Below are 24,191 nucleotides of genomic sequence, written 5' to 3'. Positions count from 1 at the left end.
TTTGGTCACTTTGAATGCTGGCGGTGCTTTCACTCTAGTGGAGCATGAGACGTGAGTCTACAACCCAACAAGGGCTCAGGTAGTGCAGCCTCATCCAGGATGGCACATCAAATGAGTAGCTTGGCAAGAAGGTTTGCGTGCTGTCCAGTGTAGTGTCAGAGCAGGAGGCGATACAGGCGACAGGCCAGTACATGCAGGAGACGTGGAGGAGGCCGTAGAAGGGCAAAAACCCAGCAGCAGGACCGCCTACCTCCGCCTGTGTGCAAGGAGGAGCACGCCAGCATTCAAAAGTGACCAAAATGTATATTACCTGGTAGAACACTATGTATATTACCTGTTCAGAACACTATGTATATTACCTGGTTACAAACACTAATGTATTTACCTGGTAAACACTATGTATATTACCTGGTAGAACACTATGTATATTACCTGGTAGAACACTATGTATATTACTGGTAAACACTATGTATATTAACAGGTAGAAACACTATGTATATTACCTGGTAATTACCTGGTAAACACTATTGTATATTACCTGGAAATATGATATTAGGAACACTATGTATATTACCTAGGTATAACACTATGTATCTTTACCTGTGTAAACACTATGTATATTACCAGGTATACACCACTGTATATTAACACTGATATTAGGTAGAACATATGTATATTACCTGGTAGAACACTATGTATATTACCTGGTACAACACTATGTATATTACCTGGTAAAACACTATGTATATTACCTGGTACAACACTATGTATATTACCTGGTATATTACTATGGTAGAACACTTATGTATATTACCTGGTAGTAACACTATGTATATTACCTGGTAGAACACTATGATATTACCTGGTAGAAACACTATGTATATTACACTGGTAGAACACTATGTATATTACTGGTATAACACTATGTATATTACTGGTATATTACTGGTAGAAACAATATGTATATTACTGGTAAACACTATGTATATTACCACTGTAGAACACTATGTATATTACCTGGTATAACACTATGTTATACATGGTACAACAACACTATGTATATTACCTGGTACAATACTATTGTATATTACCTGGTAACACTTACTGTTTATATACCTGGTAGAAACACTATGTAATTACCTAGGTTAGAACACATGTATATTACCTGGTAACAACAACTATGTATCTATTACCTGGTAGAACACTATGTATATTACCTGGTAACAACACTATGTATATATTACCTGGTAGAACACTATGTATATTACCTGGTAAACACTATGTATATTACCTGGTACAAACACTATGTATATTACTTCCGTAGCATAACACTATGTATATTACCACTGGTAGAAACACTATGTATATTACCTGGTAGAACACTATTATATTACCAGGTTAGAACACTATGTATATTACCTGGTACAACACTATGATATTACCTGGTAAACACTATGTATATACATGGTATAACACTATGTATATTACCTGGTTAGAACACTATGTATATTACCAGGTAAAACATAGGTATATTACGGTAGAACAACACAGTGTATATTACCTGGTAAACACTATGTATATTACCTGGTAGAACACTATGTATTTACTGGATAGCAACCTATGTATATTACCTGGTATAATTATAACACTATGTATATTACCTGGTAAACACTATGTATATTACCTGGTAAACACTATGTATATTATCCTGGTAGAACACTATGATATTACCAGGTATAAACACTATGTATATTACCTGGTATATTACTGTATAACATATGTATATTACCTGGTAGAACACTATGTATATTACCAGGTATAACACTATGTATATTACATGGTAGAAACACATGTATATTACCTGGTACCTGGTACAAACACTATGTATATTACCTGGTAGAAACACATATGTATATTACCGGTGTAGTAACACTATGTATATTACCTGGTACAAACACTATGTATATTACCTGCGTTATAACAGATGTATATTACCAGGTATAACACTATGTATATTACCTGGTACAACACTATGTAATTACCTGGTAAACACTATGTAATATACCTGGTATAACACTATGTATATTACCTGGTACAACACTATGTATATTACCTGAGGTACAACACTATGATCAGTATACCTGGTAGAAACACTATGTATATTACCTGGTATAAACACTATGTATATTACGACTATATACTGGTAGAAACACTATGTATATTACCTGGTAGAACACTATGATATTAATGGTACAACACTATGTATATTACCTGGTAGAACATATGATATTAAAAGGTAAAAAAATATGTATATTACATGGTACAACACTATGTATATTACCGGTAGAACACTATGTAGATTATTACATGTAGAACACTATGTATATTACCTGTAGAAACTATGTATATACCTGGTAAACACTATGTATATTACACTGGTAGAACAATATGTATATTATTACCTGTACAACACTATGTATATTACCTGGTAGACACTATGTATATTACCAGGTAAACACTATGTATATTACCTGTACAATATGGATATTAAGGTAAACACTATGTATATTAAGGTCAGAACCTATGTTATACTGGTAGAACACTATGTATATACCTGGTAGCCTAAATCTGTCACACTTATTTCTTGACCTGGTCATGTGTCATTAATTGTGTATTTAATTCTCATGTTACTACTTATGTTTATAACATTACTCTTCGTGCCACGACCCTATATCATCCATACCCCTTACCCCTATACACCTAGTGTTTACTAGTAACACTATGTATTCCAACCTACTCCCTATCCTTTACCAACCTATGTATATTCCTGCAACACATTTACATATACCATTTATACTTCTGTATATTACTTCTGTTACAACCATATTTTCTCCTGGTACAAATCACCTTTATAGGTATATTACTACGGATAACACATATGTATAGTACACTAGTATTACGGAACACTATGTAATATACCAGGTATAAAACACTATGTATATTACCTAGAGTAAACATATGTAACAAACACTGAGGTAAACACTAGTATATTACCCTGGTATAAACAACTATGTATATTACCTGGTAGCAACGACATGTATTAGAACACATCGGTAAGACACTCATAAAAGTGAATATACCTGGTAACAAATTGAGATCTACACACTATGTAGTATTACCTTGGTACAAACACTAGTACTATACAACTGTTTCCAGATCCTTATACCATGTACCTATGTTTCCAGTATCCGTTTATTATATACCTGTAACACCTTTTCCGATATTATCCTGGTCGACACTTCCCCACTATTCTTACCCACACATGTATATTACCTGGGAGGAAACACTATGTATATTACCGAGGTAAAAAACAACTATGCGTACAACACTGGTACAACACTATGATATTACCTGGTATAACACAATGTATATACACGAGGAGAACACTTTAGAATAATTTATTACCTGGTTAAACACTATGTATATTACACGATAGTAGAAAATTAGAACCTATGGTATATTACCAGGTATAACACTATGTATATTACATGCGTTAGAACACTATGTATATTACTGGTACAACACTATGTATATTACCTGGTATTTTACGATTATGTTATTTGTAGTACAAAACTCTATGTATATTACCAGGTACAACACTATGTATATTACCGTGGTAGAACACTATGTATATTACCTCGGTAGAAACACTCTATGTAGATGTACCTGGTAAAACAACTATATATGCTATATTACCTGGTACAAACACTATGTATATTACCTGGTACAACACTATGTATATTTACCAGGATAACACCATGATTATTACCGGTATATTATGGTATTGATTACACTGGTAGTAAACACTATGATATTACCTGGTACAACCATATGTATATTACCTGGTAAACACTATGTAAATTACCTGGTATAAACACTATGTATATTACCTGGTAGAACACTGTAATTACTGTGTAGAACACTATGTATATTACGGCTGGACAAAACTATGTATATTACCTGGTACAACACTATAGGTATATTACCTGGTTCTTTAGAACACATGTATATACCTGCACTAGAATTAGTAGAAAACTATGTTATATTACCTGGTATAACACTATGTATATTACCAGGTATAAACACTATGTATATTACCTGGTAACACATATGTATATTACCTGGTACAACACTATTGATATTACCTGTACAACATATAGTATATTACCAGGTAGAACACTATGTATTTACCAGGTAGAACACTATGTATATTACCTGGTAGAACACTATGTATATACCTGGTACAACACTTGTGTATATTACCTGGTATAACACATGTATATTACCTGGTATCACACTATGTATATACCTGGTATATCTACCTGGTTAGAAACACACTAGTATATATTACCAGGTTGATAACACTATGTATATCCTGGTAGAACACTATGTATAATTACCTGGTAGAACACTATGTATATACCGGGTAGAACATATGATATTCCTGGTACAACACTATGTATATTACCTGGTCTAAACCTATGTATATACCTGGTAGAACACTATGTATATACCAGGTACAACACTATGTATATTAGCCTGGTTTAGAACACTATGTATATTACCTGGTACAAACAATAGTATATATACCAGGTAGTAGAACACTATGTATAATTACCTGGTAGAACCACTATGTATATACCTCGTGTGAACATGATAATTACAGGTAACACTTATGTATATACCGGTACAACACTATGTATATTACCTGTGCAATAAACACTATGTATATTATGGTACAACACTATGTATATTACAAACTGGGGTAGAACACTATGTATATACCTGTCTACAACACTATGTATATTACCTGGTATAAAACACTATGTATATACTGGTATTATACCTAGGTTAGAACATATGTATATTACTGTAGAAACACCTATGTATATGACCTGAGGTATAAACACTATGTATATTATTACATGGTATATTACCTGGTGTATTAGGAAACACTATGTATTACCTGGTAGAACACTATGTATATTACCTGGTTATAACACTATGTATATTACCTGGTATATTTATACCTGGTAGAAACACTATGTATATTACCTGGTAGAATAGAACACTATGTATATACAGGTATAGAGAACACTATGTATATTGACCAGGTGGTAGAAACACTATGTATATTACCTGGTAGAACACTATGTATATACCTGGTACAACACCTAATGTATATTACCTGGTTAGAAACACTATGTATATTACCAGGTAATAACACTATGTATATTACCTGGTTACAACACTAGTATATTACCTGGTACAACACTAGTAGTATTACCAGGTACATAACACTATGTATAATTACCTGGTATATTACCTGGTAGGTAGAACACTATGTATATTACCTGGAAACACTATGTATATTACCTGTGTAGAACACTATGATAATTTACCAGGTATAACACTATGTATATACCTGGTACAACACTATGTAATATACCTGTGTAGAACACTCTGTTATTACCTGGTATATACCTGGTAGAACACTATGTAATTACCTGGTATAACATATGTATAATTACCTGGATATAACACTATGTATATTACCTGGTAGAACACTATGTATATTACCTGGTACAACACTAGTATATTACCAGGTATAACACTATGTATATTACTGGTAGAACACTATGTATTATTACCTGGTACAACACTATGTATATTACCTGAGTAGAACTATGTATTACCTGGTACAACACTATGTATATTACCAGGTAGAAAACGTATATTACTGGTACAACACTATGTATATTAACTGGTTAAGAACACTATGTATATTACCTGGTACAACACTATGTATATACCTGGTACATACACTATGATATTACTGCTGTACAACACTATGTATTACCTGGTAGAACACTATGATATTACCTGGTACAAACTATGTATATTACCAGGTATAACACTATGTATATTACCTGGTAGAATAGTCTTTTTCCTTCAGGTCTGCAATGTTTTGTTCTCTGGAGCTGGAATGACAGAATGACAGCTGCTTTCTACAGAGGAAATCCTTTTTTAATGAACACTAATCATGATAAACAGTTGGGTTTTAAAGAAACCTCTCCGAGTAATGAAAGTAACTTACTGTTCTGTGTGGACTGTTCTTGTCTGAATGGCATGATACAGGGGAGGCAGGTGGGCATGGGGTTGGACTGAGGGACAGAAATCACTGTTAGAGAAACATCCTTTACAGAAAGCTGTGGTAGAGGCGAGGGAAGGTTTCCCTGTCTCAAGGGGAGGTAATGTAGTAGTGATGCACTCACTGGAGTCCTGATCCACTGCTGCTGGGCCAGCTGAGTCATCACCACTGGTCTATGTTGTGGTGTTACAACTACAACAAGGTGCACAGGAAGAAGTATTTCCAAACAGGATATGAACAGAGGTGGTTCAGATTGAGTTCGATGATTTAATGCATCGAGAAAGAGTCATCAGACCCCATTTTATTTTTTCATCATCAACATTACACACAATACCCCATAATTCACACACATATCACCCAATAATGACAAGAGCAGAGAGAAGACAGCAAACCTAAAGGCGCAAACGAAGAAACAGGTTTTAGCAAACTCATAATGACAAAGGCTAGGAGTAAAACTAACGACTCAAAATAGCTGCGACGCAGACAATATGCATGAGAACAACAGTATGAAGAGTACGACTAAAGCAGTAAAGGCGATAACAGCGGATCGCGAACCACAGCCATGGAGAAAACATATTTAAGTGCTATCAGGGGTCCACTTGTCGACCTCATGGCAAACAAGATATCTTGAGCCGGACCAGCCCGGTAACTAGACACCGCCAACGATGAAACAACCTGAAGCTATGGAAGAAGCAGCAGATCAAGGCACCTTAAAATGAAGGGTCACTCGCCATGTCTCGAGGGTGTTCCTTCAATATACGTGTCCCAACAGTACCATAACTAGAATTACTGGCCTCTCATCAATTCAGACCCAGGATCCAACGAAGCTCTGCAGGTGGATGTGGATGGAGCATTGTGCTACAGGCGTATTTTCAAATGTATGTGGAAGCACTTTTGTCCTTCCTATTGTGGTACTTTTTTGGTCGTGTGCCAGAACCTCCCCACCTCCCCATTTTTTTTCTTGTTCATTTTTTTTTTACACCCCCAATAAAGATTACTTGTGTTGTGCTGCAGTTGACTGAAATGAGCTCCCCCCCTACTGCCAACTACCCACTTCAGTCTTCTAAGATCCGTCAGACGCTATAGTTTAGTCAGCAGGATTAAACTCTGTTAGTCAGCAGGATTAAACTCTGTTAGTCAGCAGGATTAAACTCTGTTAGTCAGCAGGATTAAACTCTGTTAGTCAGCAGGATTAAACTCTGTTAGTCAGCAGGATTAAACCTGTTAAGTCAACAGGAATTAAACTCTGTTAGTCAGCGGGATTAAACTCTGTTAGTCAGCAGGATTAAACTCTGTTAGTCAGCAGGATTAAACTCTGTTAATCAGCAGGATTAAACTCTGTTAATCAACAGGATTAAACTCTGTTAATCAACAGGATTAAACTCTGTTAATCAACAGGATTAAACTCTGTTAGTCAACAGGATTAAACTCTGTTAGTCAACAGGATTAAACTCTGTTAGTCAGCAGGATTAAACTCTGTTAGTCAGCAGGATTAAACTCTGTTAGTCAGCAGGATTAAACTCTGTTAGTCAGCAGGATTAAACTCTGTTAGTCAGCAGGATTAAACTCTGTTAGTCAGCAGGATTAACTCTGTTAGTCAGCAGGATTAAACTCTGTTAGTCAGCAGGATTAAACTCTGTTAGTCAGCAGGATTAAACTCTGTTAGTCAGCAGGATTAAACTCTGTTAGTCAGCAGGATTAAACTCTGTTAGTCAGCAGGATTAAACTGTTAATCAACGGGATTAAACTCTGTTAGTCAGCGGGATTAAACTCTGTTAGTCAGCGGGATTAAACTCTGTTAATCAGCGGGATTAAACTCTGTTAATCAGCGGTATTAAACTCTGTTAATCAGCGGTATTAAACTCTGTTAATCAGCGGGATTAAACTCTGTTAATCAGCGGGATTAAACTCTGTTAGTCAGCGGTATTAAACTCTGTTAGTCAGCAGGATTAAACTCTGTTAATCAGCAGGATTAAACTCTGTTAATCAGCAGTATTAAACTGTTAATCAACAGGATTAAACTCTGTTAATCAACAGGATTAAACTGTTAATCAGCGGTATTAAACTCTGTTAGTCAGCGGTATTAAACTCTGTTAATCAGCGGGATTAAACTGTTAATCAACGGGATTAAACTCTGTTAGTCAACGGGATTAAACTCTGTTAGTCAGCGGGATTAAACTCTGTTAGTCAGCGGGATTAAACTCTGTTAGTCAGCGGGATTAAACTCTGTTAGTCAGCGGGATTAAACTCTGTTAGTCAGCAGGATTAAACTCTGTTAGTCAGCAGGATTAAACGCTGTTAGTCAGCAGGATTAAACTCTGTTAATCAGCAGGATTAAACTCTGTTAATCAGCAGGATTAAACTCTGTTAGTCAGCAGGATTAAACTCTGTTAGTCAGCAGGATTAAACTCTGTTAGTCAGCAGGATTAAACTCTGTTAGTCAGCAGGATTAAACTCTGTTAGTCAGCAGGATTAAACTCTGTTAGTCAGCAGGATTAAACTCTGTTAGTCAGCAGGATTAAACTGTTAATCAACGGGATTAAACTCTGTTAGTCAGCGGTATTAAACTCTGTTAGTCAGCAGGATTAAACTCTGTTAGTCAGCAGGATTAAACTCTGTTAATCAGCAGTATTAAACTGTTAATCAACAGGATTAAACTCTGTTAATCAACAGGATTAAACTCTGTTAATCAACAGGATTAAACTCTGTTAATCAACAGGATTAAACTCTGTTAGTCAACAGGATTAAACTCTGTTAGTCAGCAGGATTAAACTCTGTTAGTCAGCAGGATTAAACTCTGTTAGTCAGCAGGATTAAACTCTGTTAGTCAGCAGGATTAAACTCTGTTAGTCAGCAGGATTAAACTCTGTTAGTCAGCAGGATTAAACTCTGTTAGTCAGCAGGATTAAACTCTGTTAGTCAGCAGTATAAAGACGGAGACAGGAGGGATATGCTGTAGGTCGCTGTGACTTCCTGAACAGAATCATTACAGTACAAAGACCACACAAATGCTTTCTGTCTGTCTGTCTGTCTGTCTCAAAGACCGGTGTCTGTCTGTCTCAAAGACCGGTGTCTGTCTGTCAGTCTCAAAGACATGTGTCTGTCTGTCAGTCTCAAAGACATGTGTCTGTCTGTCTCAAAGACCTGTCTGTCTGTCTGTCTCAAAGACCTGTCTGTCTGTCAGTCTCAAAGACCTGTCTGTCTGTCTGTCAGTCTCAAAGACCTGTCTGTCTGTCTGTCAGTCTCAAAGACCTGTCTGTCTGTCTGTCTTTCTGTCTGTCTCAAAGACCGGTGTCTGTCTGTCTGTCTCAAAGACCTGTCTGTCTGTCAGTCTCAAAGACCTGTGTCTGTCAGTCTCAAAGACCTGTGTCTGTCTGTCAGTCTCAAAGACCTGTCTGTCTGTCTGTCTGTCTGTCAGTCTCAAAGACCTGTCTGTCTGTCAGTCTCAAAGACCTGTCTGTCTCATGTTTTGGACAGCTGAGTCCTTTCACCACTGTCTGTGTGATGGGAAAGGAATCTTTGTCTGGCGGCAGAGTTGTATTTCTGTTCGAGTTTGTGCTTAGGTTTTATATTATGGACCAGTGTTGTTGACCAATTCAGGTTGTGTGTTGAGGTTATAAGTTGTTGCCCACATGTTTTCTCCATTGAGGTCCTACTGTATATGATGTCATGATTCTCCTCTTCTACCTCAGTGTGCTGGTGACCCAACAAGACACCGTGAAGATCAGTGACTTCGGGACATCCAAGGAGCTCAGTGATAAGAGTACTCAGATGTCGTTCGCTGGTACGGTGGCCTGGATGGCCCCAGAGGTCATCAGGAACGAACCGGTGTCTGAGAAAGTAGACATCTGGTGAGTACAACAATAAGTAATGAAAAGAGATCCGTGGCTCACTCCCAGAAGCCTGGCTGGTGCGTAAAAACCGTGCAAATGCAGACCAACAAAGAGGTATAATAGGTTCTCACTCAAAAATGTTGCATAAATCTTATTTCATTAATTAAGTTATCTTCACTGCATCAGGGACAGCATACCCAGACCTTTCTGCTGTACAGCCTTCTCTTCAGTGTGTCGGTACAGTTTCCTTTAATTCAAAACATCATTTATAAAGAACAAACGATGAGCAGCAGGTGCTTCTAATCAGGGTTGCCACTCATCAGCCAATCAGGGCCCCTCTGGTCTACCTGTATACAAATGAGTCACAAAGAGATACAGAATTATAGGGTATGGAAGCGAGCACGAAAGGGCAACTCACAAATCAATCGCCCCCAGGTGTCCACTAACCTAAATACCTCACATCAATTCATGAGATCGCCCACCGCAAAGGTCATCAAGTACAGCCGGTCATAAATATGTGGGGTCAACTGATGAATGATATGTGGGGTCAACTGATGAATGATATGTGGGGTCAACTGATGAATGATATGTGGGGTCAACTGATGAATGATATGTGGGGTCAACTGATGAATGATATGTGGGGTCAACTGATGAATGATATGTGGGGTCAACTGATGAATGATATGTGGGGTCAACTGATGAATGATATGTGGGGTCAACTGATGAATGATATGTCAAATCTGATATGGACAGTGTTCTAGTCTAAATGTGGCTTATACATTACTGTTACGTTACAGCTTTATTCTAAAATATATATTTTTTAAAAACATTCTCAGCAATCTCCACACAATACCCCATAATGACAAAGTGAAAATAGGTTTTTAGAAATGTTTGCAAATGTATTAAAAAAACAGAAATACCTTATTTACATAAGTATTCAGAGCCTTGGCTATGAGACTTGAAATTGAGCTCAGGTACATCCTGTTTCCATTGATCATCCTTGAGATGTTTCTACAACTTAATTGGAGTCCACCTGTGGTAAATTCAATTGATTGGACATGATTTGGAAAGGCACACACCTGTCTATATAAGGTCCCACAGTTGACAGTGCATGTCAGAGCAAAAACCAAGCCATGAGATCGAAGCACTCCACCAATCAAGGCTTTATGGTCGAGTGGCCAGACGGAAGCCACTCAGTAAAAGGCACATGACAGCCCGCTTGGAGTTTGCCAAAAGGCACCTAAAGACTATCAGACCATGAGAAACAAGATTCTCTGGTCTGATGAAATCAAGATTAAACTCTTTGGCCTGAATGTCAAGCGTCATGTCTGGAGGAAACCAGACTCTGCTCATCACCTGGCCAATACCATCCTTACGGTGAAGCATGGTGGTGGCAGCATCATGCTGTGGGGATGTTTTTCAGGGAGACTAGCCAGGATCGAGGGAAAGATGAACAGAGCGAAGTACAGAGATCCGTGATGAAACCTGCTCCAGAGATCTCAGGACCTCAGACTGGGGCGAAGGTTCACCTTCCAACAGTACAACGACCCTAAGCACACAGCCAAGACAACACAGGAGTGGCTTCCTTGAGCCAGTCAGAGCCCGGACTTGAACCCGATCGAACATCTCTGGATAAACCTGAAAATAGCTGTGCAGCGACGCTCCCCATCCAACCTGAAAGAGCTTGAGAGGATCTGCAGAAAATGGGAGAAACTCCCCAAATACAGGTGTGCCAAGCTTGTAGCATCATACCCAAGACGACTCAAGGCTGTAATCGCTGCCAAAGGTGCTTCAACAAAGTCCTGAGTAAAGGGTCTGAATACTTATGTAAATGTGATATTTCTGTTTTTGTTTTTCTTATAAATTTGCAAAAATGTCAAGAAACCTGTTTTCACTTTGTCATTATGGGGTATTGTGTGTAGATTGATAATAATAATTTCATCATTTTTTAGAATAAGGCTGTAACGTAGCAAAATGTGGGAAAAGTCAAGGGGTCTGAACACTTTCCATATGCACTGTAGGGTTATGTTGGGAGGAAATTAATACAGAGTTTGTTAACCCTCTGTGTGGTTGGCAGATCGTTTGGTATTATAATATGTTAACCCTCTGTGTGGTTGGCAGATCGTTTGGTATTATAATATGTTAACCCTCTGTGTGGTTGGCAGATCGTTTGGTATTATAATATGTTAACCCTCTGTGTGGTTGGCAGGTTGTGTGGTATTATAATATGTTTACCCTCTGTGTGGTTGGCAGATCGTTTGGTATTATAATATGTTAACCCTCTGTGTGGTTGGCAGGTTGTGTGGTATTATAATATGTTAACCCTCTGTGTGGTTGGCAGATCGTTTGGTATTATAATATGTTAACCCTCTGTGTGGTTGGCAGATCGTTTGGTATTATAATATGTTTACCCTCTGTGTGGTTGGCAGATCGTTTGGTATTATAATATGTTAACCCTCTGTGTGGTTGGCAGGTTGTGTGGTATTATAATATGTTTACCCTCTGTGTGGTTGGCAGATCGTTTGGTATTATAATATGTTTACCCTCTGTGTGGTTGGCAGGTTGTGTGGTATTATAATATGTTAACCCTCTGTGTGGTTGGCAGGTTGTGTGGTATTATAATATGTTTACCCTCTGTGTGGTTGGCAGGTTGTGTGGTATTATAATATGTTAACCCTCTGTGTGGTTGGCAGATCGTTTGGTATTATAATATGTTAACCCTCTGTGTGGTTGGCAGATCGTTTGGTATTATAATATGTTTACCCTCTGTGTGGTTGGCAGATCGTTTGGTATTATAATATGTTAACCCTCTGTGTGGTTGGCAGATCGTTTGGTATTATAATATGTTAACCCTCTGTGTGGTTGGCAGGTTGTGTGGTATTATAATATGTTAACCCTCTGTGTGGTTGGCAGGTTGTGTGGTATTATAATATGTTTACCCTCTGTGTGGTTGGCAGATCGTTTGGTATTATAATATGTTAACCCTCTGTGTGGTTGGCAGATCGTTTGGTATTATAATATGTTTACCCTCTGTGTGGTTGGCAGATCGTTTGGTATTATAATATGTTTACCCTCTGTGTGGTTGGCAGATCGTTTGGTATTATAATATGTTTACCCTCTGTGTGGTTGGCAGGTTGTGTGGTATTATAATATGTTAACCCTCTGTGTGGTTGGCAGGTTGTGTGGTATTATAATATGTTTACCCTCTGTGTGGTTGGCAGATCGTTTGGTATTATAATATGTTAACCCTCTGTGTGGTTGGCAGATCGTTTGGTATTATAATATGTTAACCCTCTGTGTGGTTGGCAGGTTGTGTGGTATTATAATATGTTAACCCTCTGTGTGGTTGGCAGATCGTTTGGTATTATAATGTTAACCCTCTGTGTGGTTGGCAGGTTGTGTGGTATTATAATATGTTTACCCTCTGTGTGGTTGGCAGATCGTTTGGTATTATAATATGTTAACCCTCTGTGTGGTTGGCAGGTCGTGTGGTATTATAATATGTTTACCCTCTGTGTGGTTGGCAGGTCGTGTGGTATTATAATATGTTAACCCTCTGTGTGGTTGGCAGGTCGTGTGGTATTATAATATGTTTACCCTCTGTGTGGTTGGCAGATCGTTTGGTATTATAATATGTTTACCCTCTGTGTGGTTGGCAGATCATTTGGTATTATAATATGTTAACCCTCTGTGTGGTTGGCAGGTCGTTTGGTATTATAATATGTTTACCCTCTGTGTGGTTGGCAGGTTGTGTGGTATTATAATATGTTAACCCTCTGTGTGGTTGGCAGATCGTTTGGTATTATAATATGTTTACCCTCTGTGTGGTTGGCAGGTTGTGTGGTATTATAATATGTTAACCCTCTGTGTGGTTGGCAGATCGTTTGGTATTATAATATGTTAACCCTCTGTGTGGTTGGCAGATCGTTTGGTATTATAATATGTTAACCCTCTGTGTGGTTGGCAGGTTGTGTGGTATTATAATATGTTTACCCTCTGTGTGGTTGGCAGGTTGTGTGGTATTATAATATGTTTACCCTCTGTGTGGTTGGCAGATCGTTTGGTATTATAATATGTTTACCCTCTGTGTGGTTGGCAGGTTGTGTGGTATTATAATATGTTAACCCTCTGTGTGGTTGGCAGATCGTTTGGTATTATAATATGTTAACCCTCTGTGTGGTTGGCAGGTCGTTTGGTATTATAATATGTTTACCCTCTGTGTGGTTGGCAGGTTGTGTGGTATTATAATATGTTTACCCTCTGTGTGGTTGGCAGATCGTTTGGTATTATAATATGTTTAACCTCTGTGTGGTTGGCAGGTTGTGTGGTATTATAATATGTTAACCCTCTGTGTGGTTGGCAGATCGTTTGGTATTATAATATGTTTACCCTCTGTGTGGTTGGCAGATCGTTTGGTATTATAATATGTTAACCCTCTGTGTGGTTGGCAGGTTGTGTGGTATTATAATATGTTTACCCTCTGTGTGGTTGGCAGATCGTTTGGTATTATAATATGTTTACCCTCTGTGTGGTTGGCAGGTTGTGTGGTATTATAATATGTTTACCCTCTGTGTGGTTGGCAGATCGTTTGGTATTATAATATGTTTACCCTCTGTGTGGTTGGCAGATCGTTTGGTATTATAATATGTTTACCCTCTGTGTGGTTGGCAGGTTGTGTGGTATTATAATATGTTAACCCTCTGTGTGGTTGGCAGATCGTTTGGTATTATAATATGTTAACCCTCTGTGTGGTTGGCAGGTTGTGTGGTATTATAATATGTTTACCCTCTGTGTGGTTGGCAGGTTGTGTGGTATTATAATATGTTTACCCTCTGTGTGGTTGGCAGATCGTTTGGTATTATAATATGTTTAACCTCTGTGTGGTTGGCAGATCGTTTGGTATTATAATATGTTTACCCTCTGTGTGGTTGGCAGGTTGTGTGGTATTATAATATGTTTACCCTCTGTGTGGTTGGCAGGTTGTGTGGTATTATAATATGTTAACCCTCTGTGTGGTTGGCAGATCGTTTGGTATTATAATATGTTTACCCTCTGTGTGGTTGGCAGATCGTTTGGTATTATAATATGTTAACCCTCTGTGTGGTTGGCAGGTTGTGTGGTATTATAATATGTTAACCCTCTGTGTGGTTGGCAGGTCGTGTGGTATTATAATATGTTTACCCTCTGTGTGGTTGGCAGGTTGTGTGGTATTATAATATGTTTACCCTCTGTGTGGTTGGCAGATCGTTTGGTATTATAATATGTTTAACCTCTGTGTGGTTGGCAGATCGTTTGGTATTATAATATGTTAACCCTCTGTGTGGTTGGCAGGTTGTGTGGTATTATAATATGTTTACCCTCTGTGTGGTTGGCAGGTTGTGTGGTATTATAATATGTTTACCCTCTGTGTGGTTGGCAGATCGTTTGGTATTATAATATGTTAACCCTCTGTGTGGTTGGCAGATCGTTTGGTATTATAATATGTTAACCCTCTGTGTGGTTGGCAGGTTGTGTGGTATTATAATATGTTAACCCTCTGTGTGGTTGGCAGGTTGTGTGGTATTATAATATGTTTACCCTCTGTGTGGTTGGCAGATCGTTTGGTATTATAATATGTTTACCCTCTGTGTGGTTGGCAGATCGTTTGGTATTATAATATGTTAACCCTCTGTGTGGTTGGCAGATCGTTTGGTATTATAATATGTTAACCCTCTGTGTGGTTGGCAGGTTGTGTGGTATTATAATATGTTTACCCTCTGTGTGGTTGGCAGGTTGTGTGGTATTATAATATGTTTACCCTCTGTGTGGTTGGCAGATCGTTTGGTATTATAATATGTTTACCCTCTGTGTGGTTGGCAGGTCGTTTGGCGTGGTGTTATGGGAGCTGCTGACTGGAGAGATCCCCTATAAAGATGTGGACTCCTCAGCCATCATCTGGGGTGTGGGTAGCAACAGCCTCCACCTCCCTGTTCCTTCCACCTGTCCTGATGGGTTCAAGATCCTCATGAAGCAGACATGGTGAGATACGCAGATCTGAGATAGATATCACACACCCTGCAAAAATTCTAGGTAATATCTGCCTGTATAATAACATGGATTCATGTAATCTCTCCCTCTCCTTCCTCTGTTTGGTTTGTCTCCACTCTCTTCTTCTTCACCCCTCCAGGCAAGGGAAGCCCAGGAATCGTCCATCATTCCGTCAGATCCTGCTCCATCTGGACATCGCCTCAGCTGATATCCTGGGAGCTCCTCAGGAGACCTACTTTAAGTCTCAGGTGAGAACACAACCATTCTAGACTCCACAACCATTCTACGCCCCTAGCATACCTGTCCTTATAGACCATTCTAAGCCCCTAGCATACCTGTCCTTATAGACCATTCTAAGCCCCTAGCATACCTGTCCTTATAGACCATTCTAAGCCCCTAGCATACCTGTCCTTATAGACCATTCTAAGCCCCTAGCATACCTGTCCTTATAGACTATTCTAAGCCCCTAGAATACCTGTCCTTATAGACCATTCTAAGCCCCTAGCATACCTGTCCTTATAGACCATTCTAAGCCCCTAGCATACCTGTCCTTATAGACCATTCTAAGCCCCTAGCATACCTGTCCTTATAGACCATTCTAAGCCCCTAGCATACCTGTCCTTATAGACCATTCTAAGCCCCTAGCATACCTGTCCTTATAGACTATTCTAAGCCCCTAGCATACCTGTCCTTATAGACCATTCTAAGCCCCTAGCATACCTGTCCTTATAGACCATTCTAAGCCCCTAGCATACCTGTCCTTATAGACCATTTTAAGCCTCTAGCATACCTGTCCTTAGACCATTCTAAGCCCCTAGCATACCTGTCCTTATAGACCATTCTAAGCCCCTAGCATACCTGTCCTTATAGACTATTCTAAGCCCCTAGCATACCTGTCCTTATAGACCATTCTAAGCCCCTAGCATACCTGTCCTTATAGACCATTCTAAGCCCCTAGCATACCTGTCCTTATAGACCATTCTAAGCCCCTAGCATACCTGTCCTTATAGACCATTCTAAGCCCCTAGCATACCTGTCCTTATAGACGATTCTAAGCCCCTAGCATACCTGTCCTTATAGACTATTCTAAGCCCCTAGCATACCTGTCCTTATAGACCATTCTAAGCCCCTAGCATACCTGTTCTTATAGACCATTCTAAGCCCCTAGCATACCTGTCCTTATAGACCATTCTAAGCCCCTATCATACCTGTCCTTATAGACCATTCTAAGCCCCTAGCATACCTGTCCTTATAGACTATTCTAAGCCCCTAGCATACCTGTCCTTATAGACCATTCTAAGCCCCTAGCATACCTGTCCTTATAGACTATTCTAAGCCCCTAGCATACCTGTCCTTATAGACCATTCTAAGCCCCTAGCATACCTGTCCTTATAGACTATTCTAAGCCCCTAGCATACCTGTCCTTATAGACCATTCTAAGCCCCTAGCATACCTGTCCTTATAGACCATTCTAAGCCCCTAGCATACCTGTCCTTATAGACCATTCTAAGCCCCTAGCATACCTGTCCTTATAGACCATTCCAAGCCCCTAGCATACCTGTCCTTGTAGACCATTCCAAGCCCCTAGCATACCTGTCCTTATAGACCATTCTAAGCCCCTAGCATACCTGTCCTTATAGACTATTCTAAGCCCCTAGCATACCTGTCCTTATAGACCATTCTAAGCCCCTAGCATACCTGTCCTTATAGACAATTCTAAGCCCCTAGCCTACCTGTCCGTATAGACCATTCTAAGCCCCTAGCATACCTGTCCGTATAGACCATTCTAAGCCCCTAGCATACCTGTCCGTATAGACCATTCTAAGCCCCTAGCATACCTGTCCTTATAGACCATTCTAAGCCCCTAGCATACCTGTCCTTATAGACCATTCTAAGCCCCTAGCATACCTGTCCTTATAGACCATTCTAAGCCCCTAGCATACCTGTCCTTATAGACCATTCTAAGCCCCTAGCCTACCTGTCCTTATAGACTATTCTAAGCCCCTAGCATACCTGTCCTTATAGACCATTCTAAGCCCCTAGCATACCTGTCCTTATAGACTATTCTAAGCCCCTAGCATACCTGTCCTTATAGACCATTCTAAGCCACTAGCATACCTGTCCTTATAGACCATTCTAAGCCCCTAGTATACCTGTCCTTATAGACCATTCTAAGCCCCTAGCATACCTGTCCTTATAGACTATTCTAAGCCCCTAGCATACCTGTCCTTATAGACCATTCTAAGCCCCTAGCATACCTGTCCTTATAGACTATTCTAAGCCCCTAGCATACCTGTCCTTATAGACCATTCTAAGCCCCTAGCATACCTGTCCTTATAGACCATTCTAAGCCCCTAGCATACCTGTCCTTATAGACCATTCTAAGCCCCTAGCATACCTGTCCTTATAGACCATTCTAAGCCCCTAGTATACCTGTCCTTATAGACCATTCTAAGCCCCTAGCATACCTGTCCGTATAGACCATTCTAAGCCCCTAGCATACCTGTCCGTATAGACCATTCTAAGCCCCTAGCATACCTGTCCGTATAGACCATTCTAAGCTATAGCCACCCTGTAGTGATATGTAACCCTGTGTGTCCTGTTCCCCCTGTGTCAGTCTGAGTGGAGGGAGGAGGTGAGGAAACACTTTGAGAAGATCAAGTCTGAAGGAACCTGCATCCACCGACTGGATGAGGAGCTGATCAAACGCAGGAGGGATGAACTCAGGTAGGAGAGAGAGAGTTTGTATATACAGTTGAAATCAGAAGTTTACATACACCTTAGCCAAATACATTTATACTCCGTTTTTCACAATTCCTCGTAAAAATTCCCTGTCTTAGGTCAGTTAGGATCACCACTTTATTTTAAGAATGTGAAATGTTAGAATAATAGTAGAGAGAATGATTTATTTCAGCTTTTATTTCTTTCATCACATTCCCAGTGGGTCAGAAGTTTACATACACTCAATTAGTATTTGGTAGCATTGCCTTTAAATGGTTTAACTTGGGTCAAATATTTTGGGTAGCCTTCCACAAGCTTCCCACAATAAGTTGGGTGAATTTTGGCCCATTCCTGCTGACAGAGCTGGTGTAACTGAGTCATGTTTGTAGGCCTTCTTGCTCGCACACGCTTTTTCAGTTCTGCCCACAAATTGTCTATAGGATTGAGGTCAGGGCTTTGTGATGGCCACTCCAATACCTTGACTTTGTTGTCCTGAAGCCATTTTGCCACAACTTTGGAAGTATACTTCGGGTCATTGTCCATTTGGAAGACCCATTTGCGACCAAGCTTTAACTTCCTGACTGATGTCTTGATGTTGCTTCAATATTTCCACATAATTTTCCTACCTCATGATGCCATCTATTTTGTGAAGTGCACCAGTCCCTCTTGCAGCAAAGCACCCCACAACATGATGCTGCCACCCCCATGCTTCACGGTTGGGATGGTGTTCTTCGGCTTGCAAGCCTCCTCCTTTTTCTTCCAAACATAACGATGGTCATTATGGCCAAACAGTTCTATTTTTGTTTCATCAGACCAGAGGACATTTCTCCAAAAAGTACGATCTTTGTCCGCATGTGCAGTTCCAAACCGTAGTCTGGCTTTTTTATGGCGGTTTTGGAGCTGTGGCTTCTTCCTTGCTGAGCGGCCTTTCAGGTTATGTCGATATAGGACTAGTTTTACTGTGGATATAGATACTTTTGTACATGTTTCCTCCAGCATCTTCACAAGGTCCTTTGCTGTTGTTCTGGGATTTATTTGCACTTTTCGCACCAAAGTACGTTCATCTCTAAGAGACAGAACGCGTCTCCTTCCTGAGCAGGATGACGGCTGCGTGGTCCCATGGTGTTTATACTTGCATACTACTGTTTGTACAGATGAACGTGGTACCTTCAGGCGTTTGGAAATTTCTCCCAAGGATGAACCAGACTTGTGGAGGTCTACCATTTTTCTTGGTTTTGGCTGATTTCTTTTGATTTTCCCATGATGTCAAGCAAAGAGGCACTGAGTTTGAAGGTAGACCTTGAAATACATCCACAGGTACACCTCCAATTGACCCAAATTGTGTCAACTATCAGAAGCTTCCAAAGCCATGACATAATTTTCTGTTTAAAGGCACAGTCAACTTAGTGTATGTAAACTTCTGACCCACTGGAATTGTGATACAATGAATTATAAGTGAAATAATCTGTCTGTAAACAATTGTTGGAAAAATTACTTGTGTCATACACAAAGTAGATGTCCTAACCGACTTGCCAAAACTATGGTTTGTTAACAAGAAATGTGTGGAGTGGTTGAAAAACGAGTTTTAATGACTCCAACCTAAGTGTATGTAAACTTCTGACTTCAACTGTAGCTAGATGTGTATTGAGCGTCCTGTCTCTCTCTCTAGACATGCCCTGGACATCAGGGAGCATTATGAGAGGAAGTTGGAGAGAGCTAACAACCTCTACATGGAGCTGAGTGCCATCATGCTACAGCTGGAGGTCCGCGAGAAGGAGCTCATCAAGTACGTATAGAACCTGTAACATCCATGCGGTGAAGGAGTCAACGTTCCATTGACCAGACTGGAACACATTCAACACATCTGATCTAACTCAGTGGATATTAGTCAAATCCGTCATGAAATATTGTAACAGGCCCACAATGTGTTTACTAAAGTCCGATAGCTGCATAATATGTAGGAGTTAGAAGAACAGGTTTAGAAGAAGTAAATGCTAACTCTGGTTCTCTGGTCAGAACCAGAAGGTCGAGAAAACAGGGACTAGAGAAACACCAGTGCCTCCACTCCTCCAACGCCATCTTGACGCCAATTTCCCACATCATAGTTCCTCTCAGCAGGGGTAAGACAATGGGGGAGAGAAGCACAGGGGTGTAGCTTTTGGTCCTGGGCAGAATGCTGGGACAGGACGGCCCCCACTCCGACATCCGAGGCGTCGACCTCCACCACAAACTGACTGGACTGGTCCGGATGGATTAAGACGGGGTCCTAGTGAATCGAAGTTTGAGGTTCAAGAACACCCGGTCAGCTGCTGTAGACCACGTGAATGGAACCTTGGTGAGTGCTGACGGGGGGAAGCCAGGGTGCTGTAACCCCGGATGAAGCAACGGTAGAAATTAGCAAATCCCAGGAAACATTGCAGCTGCACTTTGGATGTGCGTTGAGGCCAATTTGCCACCGCTCTCACCTTGTCTGGATCCATCCGTATATGCCTTGCAGTGACGACGTATCCTAGGAAGGAGATGGTGGAGCGATGGAATTCACACTTCTCCGCTTTAATGAAAAGCTGGTTCTCCAGGAGACGCTGAAGGACCTGTCGGACGTGTTCTTGAGCTGAACGGGAAAAGACAAGGATGTCGTTGAGATAGACAGACACAAACCGGTTCAGCATGTCCCGGAGCAGGCTCTAGAACACAGCCGGAGCGTTGGTTAGTCCGAATGGCATAACCAAGTACTCATAGTGCCCGTTAACCGTGTTAAACTTCTTATGGCTGAGATCCCGTTAACGTGATCGACTTGACAACAGCCAGTAAAAGTGCAGGGTAAAAGTACAGGGCGACAAATTCAAACAACAGAAATCTCATAATTAAAATTCCTCAAACATACAAGTATTTTACACCATTTTAAAGAAACTTGTTGTAAATCCAGCCACAGTGTCCGATTTCAAAAAGGCTTTACGACGAAAGCACACCAAATGATTATGTTAGGTGAGTGCCTATTCACAGAAAAACACAGCCATTTTTCCAGCCAAAGAGAGCAGTCACAAAAAGCAGAAATAGAGATAAAATTCATCACTAACCTTTGAGGATCTTCATCAGATGACACTCATAGGACTTCATGTTACATAATACATGTATGTTTTGTTCGATAAAGTTCATATTTATATCCAAAAATCTTAGTTTACATTGGCGCGTTATGTTCAGTAATGTTTTAACTCCAAAACATCCGGTGATTTTGCAGAGAGCCACATCAATTTACAGAAATACTCATAATAAACATTGATAAAAGATACAAGTATTATACATGGAACTTTAGATAAACTTCTCCTTAATGCAACCGCTGTGTCAGATTTCAAAAAAACCTTACGGAAAAAGCACACCATGCTATAATCTGAGTACGGCGCTCAGAGCCCAAACAAGCCATACAGATATCTGCCATGTTGTGGAGTCAACAGAAGCCAGAAATAGTATTATAAATATTCACTTACCTTTGATGATCTTCATCAGAATGCACTCCCAAGAATCCCAGTTCCACAATAAATGTTTGTTTTGTTCGATAACGTCCATAATTTATGTCCAAATACCTCCTTTTTGTTCGCGCGTTTAGGACAGTAATCCAAATGCGCAGGCACTAGGTCCAGACAAAGTCAAAAAATTCCATTACAGTTCGTAGAAACATGTCAAACGATGTATAGAATCAATCTTTAGGATGTTTTTAACATAAATCTTCAATAATGTTTCAACCGGAGAATTCCTTTGTCTTCAAAAATGCGATGGAACGCAGGTCATTCTCACGGGAGCGCCCGTGGTCAGCTCATGCCAGACACCTGACTCAAAGAGCTCTCCTTCCCTCATTCTTCACAGTAGAAGCATCAAACAAGGTTCTAAAGACTGTTGACATCTAGTGGAAACCTTAGGAAGTGCAATATGACCCCAAAGACACTGTATATTTGATAAGCAAACCTACAAACCTCAGATTTCCCACTTCCTGGTTGGATTTTTTTCTCAGGTTTTTGCCTGCCATATGAGTTCTGTTATACTCACAGACATCATTCAAACAGTTTTGGAAACTTCAGAATGTTTTCTATACAAATCTACTAATAATATGCATATCTTAGCTTCTGGGACTGAGTAGCAGGCAGTTTACTCTGGGCACCTTATTCATCCAAGCTACTCAATACTGCCCCCAGCCATAAGAAGTTAAAGGCTGTCTTCCACTCGTCTCCTTCCCGTATCCGAACCAGATGTTAAGCTTTCCGAAGCTCCAACTTTGAGGAGATGGTCACTCCCTGAAGAGGTTGGAAAGCCCGAGGAAGGAGATGAGTGGTAGAGGGTAAAGATTTTTAACCGTGATGTCATTAAGGCCCCATTAGTCGATACACGGTGTGGCAAAGAAGGGGGTCGAGTGATAAATGGCAGATATGTGAGAGCAGAACTATTAAACGGGCTCTGCCCGATCACTAATATGGCCACACCGATCAGAACTACAGATCACGAAATGGCCGACTGCCAAAACTACAAGTCCCAGCAAGGGGAACCCTCAGAAGGTGGAGCCCACACACAGATAAAGGGTCAAGAAAAACCAGGAAGAGGAAGAGAGGGCTGGAAGGATCTATGAACCATAGAGAAAGAGACAATAGATATTGGCTGAATTTACTGTGCATGAGCTGAACTGTTTTGGACTTAATGTTGGCGTTTGGACCTGGACCTACCGAGAACCCGATTTGTGTACCGAACCCTGCTATCCTTGACCTTGCCTACGACCTGGGTGGACCAGGACGGAGAAACAAACACACAGGTACTGTCCTGTTCGAAAGAACTCTCAATCTGGGGTAATTTGGTGACAGTTTCCCACTTAATTTGTGACAAACGCTCATAACCTTGAAGAGTTTTGCCACAACGGGCACAGGGTTTTGTCCTTCTCCACAAAGAAGAACCCTGCCAGGCTGGAGAGGCAGATGGATGAACACTTCCTGCAGCGAGAGAGTCCTCAATGTACTCCATTGTGTCTCCGGACCCGATAGGGAGTAAAGCTGACCCCAAAGTGGTGGAGTGCCCTGGAGAAGGTCAATGGCGCAGTCAGAGGTTCGATGCGGAGGGAGAGATGTAGCACGGGCCTTGTTGAAGACCTCCCGGAGGTCCAGGTACTCCGCAGGAATGGCGGAGAGATACGAGGCTTCTCCCAAGCCTGCAGGAAAACGTCCCGGGGCAGGCTGTGCCGACTTAAGACAATGCGCATGGCAGAACGGGCTCCAACCCATGACAGAACCAGTAGCCCAGTCAGTCAGGGGATTGTGCTTATGGAGCCATGAATATCCCAAAACCACGAGTACATGGGGAGATTCTATGAGCAGGAACCGCATACACTCACTGTGATTTCGTGATACTCGTCGGTTGATAGG

General features: G+C 40.4%; 2 protein-coding genes across 2 annotated transcripts in view; both read left to right on the top strand.

Annotated features, from left to right (window-relative positions):
• LOC120036443 (CASP8 and FADD-like apoptosis regulator) overlaps nt 1–7,297 on the top strand; it is a 28,280-nt gene extending 20,983 nt beyond the window's left edge. The window contains exon 7 of the mRNA XM_038982881.1: nt 7,226–7,297. Coding sequence (XP_038838809.1) covers nt 7,226–7,297 — 72 coding nt within the window. The remainder of the gene's footprint in view (nt 1–7,225) is intronic.
• A 2,612-nt stretch (nt 7,298–9,909) lies between these two features.
• Nucleotides 9,910–24,191, top strand: part of si:ch211-45c16.2 (mitogen-activated protein kinase kinase kinase 13) — a 52,669-nt gene continuing 38,387 nt past the window's right edge. Inside the window, exons 1-5 of the mRNA XM_038982882.1 lie at nt 9,910–10,062; nt 15,904–16,062; nt 16,211–16,319; nt 18,689–18,798; nt 20,462–20,578. Of these exons, the coding sequence (XP_038838810.1) occupies nt 9,983–10,062; nt 15,904–16,062; nt 16,211–16,319; nt 18,689–18,798; nt 20,462–20,578 (575 nt within the window). The 5' untranslated portion in view covers nt 9,910–9,982. The remainder of the gene's footprint in view (nt 10,063–15,903; nt 16,063–16,210; nt 16,320–18,688; nt 18,799–20,461; nt 20,579–24,191) is intronic.

Source organism: Salvelinus namaycush, unplaced genomic scaffold (assembly GCF_016432855.1).
Source record: "Salvelinus namaycush isolate Seneca unplaced genomic scaffold, SaNama_1.0 Scaffold133, whole genome shotgun sequence".
NCBI classification, from domain to species: Eukaryota; Metazoa; Chordata; class Actinopteri; order Salmoniformes; family Salmonidae; genus Salvelinus; species Salvelinus namaycush.
Note: the sequence above shows the minus strand (reverse complement) of the source record. Positions and strands in the feature narration are given on the sequence as shown.